Here is a 10,969-nt window from a genome sequence, read left to right as displayed (position 1 = left end):
AGCCATAAGACTCCTGAACATCTAATAAAATGGCTACCCAGACTATATGCATTGCCCCCCCCCCCCCTTTACACTGCTGCTACTATGTTTATTATCTATGCATAATCACTTTAATAACTCTACCTACATGTACATATTACCTCAATTACCTCGACTAACCGGTGCCCCCGCACATTGATTCAGTACCGGTACCCCCTCTATATAGCCTTGCTATTGTTATTTTTACTGCTGCTCTTTCATTATTTGTTACTTTTATTTCATATTGTATGTTTTTGGTATTCTTTCTTAAAACTGCATTGTTGGTTAAGGGCTTGTAAGTAAGCATTTCACTGTAAGGTCTACCTGTTGTATTCGGCACATGTGACAAATACGATTTGAAAAATCTAGACAGCAGACATACAATGCACAGTATCAGTTTTATACCTTGATTTGTTCAACCAAGACAAGTCAACAAGACTTCTTTTAATATACAAAAATCAATTTACAGTTTTAACAAAATATGGTACAGCACTGTGTGTGTAATGTAAACTATATGGAGAAACAGGAATGTAAAAAACTGTACAGAAACAAACAACTATTTCCTAATTGGGATGCAGGGCCAACTGGTGGTTGCCAAAAGAACACCGTTGAGTGTTTTTCCCTCACTACGGAGAGTAAATTACGTTTTATCTCAATCGTTAAGGCCAACTCTAGATCCTCTTCCCTTCGCAGAGTCGCTGTAAGCATCCGCTCATTATACATCTAAGATGGCACTCTTTCTAGAAAAAAAACTGTAGAAGAAAGTTGAGCATTCGACTGAAGAGAAATATCAGTTTACATGATGTAGCTATTTATACAGACATCCCTTCTTGTCAGTATTTAATGGACCAACAGTCAAGCATGTTGTATTAAACATATAGACAATAAGTCTTACTGCACAGAGATAGTAGGGCCCATCATCCTAATTAACTCGGTTTGAAGAGTGACTCAAAAGACACTGACAAGCGTGTTTGATCCCACTCAGGAATCATTAGGTAATCCAAACAGTTTGACAGTGCCCGACTCTCTATTGCTGTCATACTTCCCTTCCTTGTCATCACATGCGTACGCCAGCAGCGGTCTCTTAGGATGCCAGGCCACTGTGAACGTAGGGGACTCACACTGGACCTCCCACAGCTTCTCTCCTGCAAAAAGACAAAAGAAAGAATTGAGGATACTGAGGAATGGTCCTCTGTAGCTCAATTGGTAGAGCATGGCGCTTGTAACGCCAGGGTAGTGGGTTCGATCCCCAGGACCACCCATACGTAAAAATGTATTGACACATGACTGTAAGTCGCTTTGGATAAAAGTGTCTGCTAAATGGCATATTATATTATATTATTATGAATGATGAACTCAAATTAAAGAGGACTTTATCCTTGCCAAGGACTATCTGGCATAGTGTGGGCTTGTTGTGTGGGCCGTATGTTCCACAGGGAGCAGAGGGGATTATTCTTGCACATTCAATTCTTTCAACTGACTGTATTTTGTGTTCTTGCTAATTGTGTTTCTTTATGTGCCACAAAAAAAATGCATTGACTTTCTTCAACTAACCTGTTTCAACCTCCGCTATATCTATGAAGTGGTCTTCGGAAGCTGAAGCCAGCATCTTCCCATCATGGCTGAAACTCAACGTCCTCACTGGCCAGTCCAACCTGGAACACATTGACAAGACAATCAGACTCAACGTATGTATACATTGCAAAAGCATGCATGTCAAGTGATACCAAATACTGATCATGTTTTGGATGCTTACACGGGTTCCTTGGGTTAGCTGATGATGATGGTGAGGGATTTGCAATTGCACCATTTGTTGTAGATCGACATCTGTCCACATTGACTGTTTTCAATGTAGACTCACTCACCTGGAGAAACAGCGAACACAGACCAGTTCTTCAACGGTCCACAGACTGACGAGGGCGTCTGCACTTCCTGTGGCAAAGTACTTCCCCGTCGGGTCAAACTTGATGCAGATGCAGTTGGAGGGATGGGCGTTGATCGACTGGATGGGCTTCAGCTCAGGGTAACTGAAAACAACATGTCCAAAGTCAGGGAGCCGTAACTTTAGGTTCATCTATCGATTACTTCCAAGTCATTTCCATGTTCGTGTGCAGCAGCAATAGGCATCGGATACATCACAGGACATAAGCTACACATTCTAGTTTGGACAGGACTATGAATGCTAGAGTAACAGGGTACGTGGGAAATGGCACCCTATTCCCTAAATAGTGCACTGGTTTTCAACCAGCACCGTATGGGTCCTAGCCAAAAGTAGTGCACTATATAGGGAATAACCTAGGGTGCCATTTTGGAAGGTACCAAGGTCTTACCTCAAGATGTTGATGCACCCGTTTCCATTGGTGAGAAAGAACATGTCGTTGTCATTATTCCATGAGATCTCGTTGACTTCAAACTTAAACTGCTCCTCGGCTCGCGACCGGTGTGATTTGACGTCGATGAAGGTAACCACATCGTCCTTGTTCCCAACGGCTATCGTTTGGCCGTCCGGACTCCAGCAGATATTGATGTTTTCCCCTGCAAACAAACATAACAGATAGATCAAGCACTGTTGTCGGCACATATCAGAATGAATGCAACAGAACATTACAGATGGCCAAAAATGACACGTACTGTAAAGTCTTTCACTTCAGGCAAAACTAAAGTACAAGACTAAAGTATTGTTTTTGGCTGAAGACACAGCAGATGTATCACTTGCGTCACTGTCCAAAACAACAACTGGAACTGGAGGGTACCTTTAGTGTTGACTGTAGCCGTGCACTTTGTTGTCCTGACGTCCCAGATGCGTATGGTCTTGTCCCCTGATGCAGTGACAAACACGTCTGGGTTGGTAGGATGCCAACACAACTGATCAACACTGTCTCCATGGCCCCTGTAGTTGTTCTCCTTCACCTGTGAGGGGTTGATATAGGCAAAAACTGCTAGCAAATCAACAAGATAGCTAGCTGTGTGCTAAGGGGGTGGTAGCTGCCACAAAAAGTAACTGTAGTTTAACTAGCTAGCTGTCTAGGCTAGCTGGATCAGCACACAACATAACATCTAGCTAGTTAGCAGGCTCTTTCCTTCGCGATCTGATCATACAGTTAGCAAATTAATAGATATCTGCTAGATATAAAAGTGAGTGTATAATTTGGGTGTGCCTGAATGTTACAAGATAAGACTTGAGAGGCGTGTTTTTTAGCCTTGCACTAGCATGCGTGGTTCATTAATTCAATGTTAGCTAGCGTCGATAGCATGCTAATTAGCTAGCTAGCAACTTACCAAACGGTCTTTTTCCAAGACAAATACGCTTGCTGTTTTATCAAAAGACCCAGATGCCAACCTCCTGCCATCGCAACTCCATGCTACTGAATGAACTTTAGCGCTATGCGCAGGGAATTCCCTACTTTTGTTGTTATTTCTAAAACTCTCTTGCATCTCTTGATAATATTTGGACGCCATTTTGGAAGATACTACCACGTTTAGTCACTACAGGGGGTGTTTCTGTTTCTTCTTCTGCTTCGGAGTTTAACGGCGGTTGGCATCCAATTTGTTGCATTACCGCCCCCAGCTGGACCATAATATAAATCCATTAAACTCCACAGTCATTAAAAACCCACTACTTTGACCCTTTCTCCTCCTGCACTATGCCAACGGCCTGGGAGGACCGGACACTACCACTCAACACACCCTGGAAATCTTCTGAAGTCAAATCTCGTATACCCAAATACTTCTCTGCAGCTGCCACCACAACATCTATTTTCTGTGATTTACGTTCCATTTCTGCCGTACAGTTGTTAACTATTGCTATGAACGCTAAGAAGCAAACTTTACTGAAGCATATATCACTCGTTGGCCTATGCTTTTGTGCTGGCACAGATCTACTACTCACAGGGATACTCCCAGGATCATTTACCCATTCACCTCTACTTTCTTCACTACCTCAGCAGATGACACCTTCTGCACTACTCTGACACTAGCCACCTCAACCTGCCTCTCTCGCACCGGACACATCCGACCACCAGCAACATAGGCACCCCTACATTTGACACACACAACTTTATCCACCAAAACTACACAGTCCTCTATCCCATGCCATCCTGCACACTTCCCCATCTTGGAATGTCCCTCCTACAAACTGCTATGACATGACCATAAACGTTGCACCTGAAACACTGCAGTGGATTCGGCACAACAGCTCTAACAGGATAACGATTAGTTACCGGAGTGTAACTCCAGTTCTATGAGTGGAGCGGAGCCCCATAGGGGAGCTCTGCTCCTAGTGGTTTACCCTCTGCCCTAAGGCAGCAGCAGCCTGAGACAAAATTATGCACACACCTACAGCCAATAGGAGTACAGGTGTCCCTATAAGAGGGGATGCCTCCCCTCACTCAGCCTCCCGAGATATTTTTCTTCAGCGAGACTAGAGAGGGTCGGCAGGGCCTTAAGTCCTATGGGGCTCCGCTCCACTCATAGAACTGGAGTTACACTCCGGTAACTAATCGTTCTATATCGTGGAGCTCCGCCCCATAGGGGAGCTCTGCTCCTAGTGGTTTAAGGCGGAGCGTAGCGCTCCCAAAATGTACTCCCTGCCGAGCCTAACACTTCCCATCGAAACGAGAAAGTCAGGCCTAGCAATGGCTGCAACCGAGTCCCGCAGTACTGCAACTAAAAACCCCTACGGGCGTCACAATATACCGCGTCATCGGTTAAAGACCCGCCCCACCTAGTCCAATGGCAATGCCAATGACTAGTGGGCAGATCACCAGAATAGAAGCCATACTAACCTGTACTAGCAGATAGATGTGCCTCAATATCCTGTGAAAACACTACCGACCACTAATGGAATGACATCAAGTGTCACTCTACATTGTGAACGCGGTAGACCGCCTCACTCACTCAATGGAATCCCAGAGATTAGTGGGCAGGAACAAAAACATGAGTCATACTAACTGAACAAGCATATAGATGACCTCACATTCTGTAATCAACGCATGCCTCTACTGTACTGACCCTGTCAATCAGGATTCATGCCACAAAATATGTTTTCTTATCCAAAGCGGACCTGGTGGAAACCCTGTCCATAGTCCTGCTTTTCCCTCTCTTCCTAGCTCAAGATCTCCCTTCAGCTATGCTGAGTACAGACCGAGCCAAAGAGTTAGAAAACACATCTGTCAAAAAACACGTCTTCCTAACCAAAGCGGACCTGATGGAAACCTGTGTCCACAGTCCTGCTTCTCCTCTCTTTCTTGCTCAAGATCTCCCTTCAGCCACGCTGAGTACAGATCGAGCCAGATAATTAGAAGACATATCTAAGAGATAGAAACGGATAAATGGAGACGGCGTCGACCAGGATGCTGCTCTACATATATCCTCTACTCCTGTTCCTCTGAAAAGGGCAGTAGAAGCCGCTACTCCACGAGTGGAGTGAGCTCTGATACCCTGAGGCAATTGCCGCCCTGCTACCTCATAAGCTGTCTCAATGCCTTCACAAAGCCAGTGAGACAACCTCTGTTTTGAAAGTGGTCTACCTAGTGCAGCCGCACCGTGACACACAAACAACTGAGGCGATGACCTAATCGCTGCTGTGCGCTCGACGTAACACGCCAAAGCGCGTACCGGGCACAGGCGATGGAGCTTTTCCTCACTCCTCTCTCTATGAGGAGGAGGAGAAATGGCCCACAGCTCCACGGTCTGTGACCTATATGAACTCTTAATAACCTTCGGCACAAATGCCGGGTTAGGACGTAACACTGCTCTGCTCAGGTCACCATTGATGGCCAAGCAGTCAGGTCTCGTCGAAAGAGCACACAAATCACTGACCCGCTTAGCTGTAGTCAAAGCGAGCAACAATGCTGTCTTTATAGACAGCATCTTGAGGGGTATTTGATTCAATGGCTCGAACGGCGACTTACATAGCGCTTCGAGTACCAAAGCCAAATCCCACTGGGGCAGCGTGGCTCTAGGCATTGACTCTAGGTGTTGGCCTAAGTCGCCGCTTCCTAATAGGAAGCGTTTCACTAGAGGGTGGCTAAAGACATTGTCTCTGCCAAAACCCTCATGACAAGCTGAAATCGCTGCTGCAAACACTCTAATCGTGGCAGGCGATTTTTGCTTATCAAACATGAGCTGTAGAAAAGAGAGAATACTCTCCACCTGACAGCTCATGGGGTCTACACCTTGTGTGACACACCATCGTGAAAACACGTTCCATCTACTGGCATACATCTTAGAAGTGGAACTGGCACGTGAACCCTGTATGGTCCTGATCACTGCATCAGATAACCCACGGCGCTCTAGCCTGTCCCTCTCAGCAGCCAGGCCTTCAGTGGTTGGCCGATTATGGGCAATTTCCCTATCGTGCCAGCCGCCTGAGACAACGCGTCCCGTCGATGTGGAATTGGCCAAGGTGGCGCAATCAACATCTGACTCATCTCCGCAAACCACGGAGCCCCCGGGCGATCGGGCGCTATCAGTATCACTGACAGCCCCCTGACCTCACCCTGGCTAGCAGTGGGAGAATGCAGGACAGCGGAGGGAATGCATACAGGAGAACTCTCGGCCACGGTTGGTGCGCAAAGGCGTCCCTTCCCAGTGGCGGTTCGTCCTGTTCCCTCAGAGAGAACCACAGAGGACATTGCGCGTTCACGCGTGACGCGAATAGGTCCACCTCGGCTCTCCCGAATTGTTCCCAAATCTGGAGAACAATGTCTGGATGCAGACACCACTCGTCGTCTCGAGGACCCCCTCTTGACATGAGGTCTGCTCCTACGTTCAAGTAGCCCGGAATGTGTGCTGCTCTCAATGAGCGAAGGTGCTCGTGAGCCCACAGCCACAATTCCTCTGCCGCCCGATGGAGAGCAGGCGACCTGACTCCACCCTGGCGATTTATGTGGGCTACTGTGGTCCGGTTGTCTGACCAGACCAGCACATCGCGACCCCGAAGGGTAGACGCGAAGTGGGTCAGAACCAGTCGAACCGTTTCCAACTCCAGGAGGTTGATGTGACGACCTGATTGAGGCCACACACCTCCTATCGCTTGTGTCTGACATGTCCCTCCCCATCCCGTCAGGGACGCATCCGTGAATACTGGGATGTGAGAGGACACCTTTCCTATCGGGACTCCGTGCGTGAGAACGCGCAAGTTTCTCCAATAGTTTAGGTCTGCACTGAGTGAGAGGGGAACCACCACCAACCGATGACGTTGACGCAATGGGTCTAGTCTTAGTTGGGCGAACCATCGCTGCGTCCTGCGCATATGCAGGAGTCCCAGCGGAACCACAGAGTGCGCTGACGACATGAGACCCAAAAGTGACATGATCGACAGCGCCGTCACCGTGTGATTCGGACGGCACTTCCTTAGGGCTAGCAACAAGGCTACCCTTCGGGGGTCCGAAATTCGAGCCCTCATCCTCACAGTGTCTAGCTGTATTCCCAGGTAGACAATCTGATGAGTGGGCCAGGCGCGCTCTTTTTCCAATTCACAGCAAACCCCAGACTTGTGAGATGCATCACTGTCTGTGTTGTGTGAGTGATCGCCAGCTCTGCTGACGGGGCGAGAACCAGTAGGTCGTCCAGGTAGGCTAGTAGCCGTATTCCCTGACGACGCAACGGTTCTAATGCCGCCTCCACACACTTGGAAAATGTGCGAGGTGCCAGGGCGTACCCAAATGGCATCCTCGTGTATTCGTACGCCACCCCTTGAAAGGCGAACCGCAGAAACTTCCTGTGACGCGGCTGAACCGGCACATGAAAGTACGCGTCCTTTAGGTCTATGCTCGTACAAAAGTCCCCTCTCTGGACACATTCCAGCAGACGTTTTGCCGTTAGCATTCGGAAGGGCCGTTTGGTTATGCTTTCGTTGAGAATGCTAAATCCAAAATCGGCCTCACTCCCCCCGTCTTTTTGGGCACTAGGAAATAAGGCGAATATAGCCCTTTGTTCCTTTGCTCCCGGGGAACTACTGTCACCGCCTCCTTCGCCAAAAGTTCCGTAATCTCTGTCATCAGAGCGGCCACTTTGTCTGGCGTTTTCATCACCATCTCCACCACTCCCCTGAACGGGGGTGGGGTCCGGTGGAATTGGAGAGCATAACCCTTCTGCAACGTCTGTTCTAGCCAGTGTGAGAGGGTGCAGCTTCTTCGCCACTGCCAGCAATGCAGAGAAAGTGGCTGGGCGCGAAGCTGTGGTGCATCCAGTAGGAAGGACCTGTATTCCTCTATGGCCCTTACTGCCACTGTTCCCCAACATTGAAGTGGTGGAACAGCCCAAGGTGGGCCTCCCGTGAAAGGGAGAGGAAATGCGTTCTGAGAAAGAAAGAGGAGTAGGGACGTCGGTTAAACCCGTAACCGTCGTATTCCTGCCCTCCTTGAACGCATCGCGGGTCTGAATTGCGCTGACCGAGGCCACAGCCTGCGGCAGGGCACCATCTCAGCAAGCGATTGCGTCATCTTAGGTGACTGCAATTCGCTATCAGAGCCCTTCACTACAGTACTCCTAGAAGTCTGTAGTATGAGGTCTCTATGAGGTAAAACAAGGCGGCGCCTTGATACCTTCTTAACTTTCACCCTCTGTGTGTGTTCAACACTGCACCCCTGGTGGGTTGATTCACGCTCAGTGTGGTGAGTACTGGTTCGTTCTGTCAGGGGAGCTGATACTTTGGTTATACCCATAACGCTAGTAATCCTGCCCTCCGTGAACGTAGCATGGGTCTGAATCGCATTAACTGAGACCTTGGTCTGCGATAATGCGCCGTCCCCAGATAGCTGCTGTGTTACAATGCCTGGGGGCGCCGATACTCTGGGCACCTTGGTGACCGCGGTAATCGGGCCCTCCGTGAACGCAGCATGGGTCTGGCTCGTACTAGTGGAGACCTTAGTCTGTGCTAGTGCGCCATCCCAAATAGCGGCTGCGTCCTCATGTCAGAATCTGACCGGGACTGCTGCCTTCTATGTAAAGCACTTCTTATACGTGAAGTGTGATGTGACGACCTGATTGAGGTCTTCTGGATACCTACTCTTAGTGCCTGTTCAGCAACGCACCCTCGGTGGGCTGAACGGCTCTTAGAGTGGTAAGGAAGAGAGGGTGAGATTTGAACGCTCTCGGACGTATTATGGAAAAGAGGCTCTTTTTTGACAAAGTCAGGTGGAGCCAACTCTTTATTAAACACATCAACAAAGGCATTTACATCAACACCCGTCCCTTCAACCGAAGGGTGGGGGGGAACAGTGGGCACGTTCGACACCATCGATGCGTCCTCCATCCTCTCCCCCGCGTCCCGTCACGTACGCCTCCTCTTGCCTCCCTTGGAGGGCCAGGTCGGCGTCCTCGTCACCTCCCTCGCCGGCTGTAGTGGGGCTACCGTAGCTGCTTGGAGGGCCGAGCCCGCTCCCTTGCTGCTCGTGGCCGCCGGGTGACGCGGATTACGCCGCCTCGTCGTAGACCCCGGTCTACTTAGAGGGGCGGAGGTAGATGGCCTTTGGGGAGGAGGGGGGCCGAGTCGTCCTGCCAACGGCAGGTGCTTGGCCAGCTGCTTCTTCTCCTCCTCTAACTTTGAAAAACGCTCCGTCGCCTCTTTGACTGCGACCCCAAAGAGGCCGTCGTCAGAGAGGGGGGCGTTCAAGAGAGACGTCCTGTCTGCCTCTTTCATGGAAGTCAATGACAACCAGAGGTGTCGTTCCCCGACCACCGAAGTGGCCATGGATCTCCCCGCACAGACTGCGGACACCTGTGTAAGGTGGAGTATGGCGCCAGAAATTCTGGACGCCTCCTCCACCTCCTCCGGTGCCATCTCTGTCTTACCCGTGGTTAAACAGGACAGAGAGGCCGCCAAGAGGGCAATGTTGTTAGCTGCTGCTACAGCTTGGGCTCCCAACCCAAAAGACTTCTCTAACAGCGACGCTGTGAGTCGGTCCTTCTGGGATGGCAACGTGGCCTTCTTGGAAGAGGGCCAAGGGCTCGAACCCGGTACGAGATACGCCGCCATGGCGCTCTCTAACCTGGGGGATTCCCTGACCCTGAAACCTTCCTTCCACTCTCGTGAATGGGAGATACGCTTTTACAGGCGAACGCGCCGCTAAAGGTGCCTCCCACGAGCCCTCAACGTACCCTAGCCAAAGAAGGCATGGCAGGAGCCACTGGCTCTGCCGCCTTCCTTGGCCTGGAATAAGGACCGCCCTCCATCATATCAACCTCCGGTGCGGAGGGGAAGAGGGGGCAGCCTTATTGCCAGCCGTTGAGCAGCTCTCTCAATGAGACCCGGAAAATCCGCTCTCAGAGAGGCTGCAGCGAAAGAGAGAGCTTCTGATCTCTCAGAGCTCGAATCCCCTTCGCTATAGGGACTACAAGCCCTCTCGCTCTCCAAAGGAAAGGGGGGCTTGAAAGTATGAGGGACGGGGTCCGACTGTTCCATTGGAATGCCAGACCCTTCCTCAAAATCCCTATCTTCCCCGAGTCTGCGCCGTCGGACGACGCCTCTGAAGCAGAGGCTAGTATCGACAACACATCCTCAAGGGGGGATGTCCTCCCTGAAAAACGCCCAACGCTGCTTCCTCTCCTTTAAAGAAAGGAGGGCGCAGGAGGCGCAATCGGGGGACTGCAGACGCCTTCCTTGGCATGCTGGGATCCCAAACACACGAAACATAGGTCGTGGTGGTCACCGGCCGCCATGGAAGTGCATCTGCACTGAGCTCTGAAAATAGCTTTTGGGGGTGGAAAATCTCCCGGTGTGCTCATTTAGACGACGTTGATGACTGGAATATCAACTGCGTTTTTTCGTCCTGAGTCTTCGTGCTTCGTCTCTTCTTGGCTCTTCAGTCTAGTCATCCAGTCGCTGAAGAAAAAGGGAGGCTGAGTGAGGGGAGGCATCCCCTCTTATAGGGACACCTGTACTCCTATTGGCTGTAGGTGTGTGCATAATTTTGTCTCAGGCTGCTGCTGCCTTAGGGCAGAGGGT

General features: G+C 50.0%; 1 protein-coding gene across 1 annotated transcript; it reads right to left on the bottom strand.

The window, feature by feature from the left end:
* Window positions 1-411: 411 nt before the first annotated feature.
* LOC121536333 (THO complex subunit 3) lies at window positions 412-3,508 on the bottom strand. Its single transcript, XM_041843610.1, has 6 exons — window positions 3,298-3,508; window positions 2,772-2,928; window positions 2,349-2,553; window positions 1,884-2,045; window positions 1,573-1,673; window positions 412-1,163 (listed from the first exon to the last, which is right to left on the bottom strand). Exons 1-6 carry the CDS (start codon window positions 3,475-3,477, stop codon window positions 1,000-1,002), a joined length of 969 nt encoding a protein of 322 aa, XP_041699544.1. The 5' UTR covers window positions 3,478-3,508; the 3' UTR covers window positions 412-999.
* Window positions 3,509-10,969: the final 7,461 nt, after the last annotated feature.

The sequence above is a fragment of the Coregonus clupeaformis genome, chromosome 2, assembly GCF_020615455.1.
Source record: "Coregonus clupeaformis isolate EN_2021a chromosome 2, ASM2061545v1, whole genome shotgun sequence".
Taxonomy (NCBI): Eukaryota; Metazoa; Chordata; class Actinopteri; order Salmoniformes; family Salmonidae; genus Coregonus; species Coregonus clupeaformis.
Note: the sequence above shows the minus strand (reverse complement) of the source record. Positions and strands in the feature narration are given on the sequence as shown.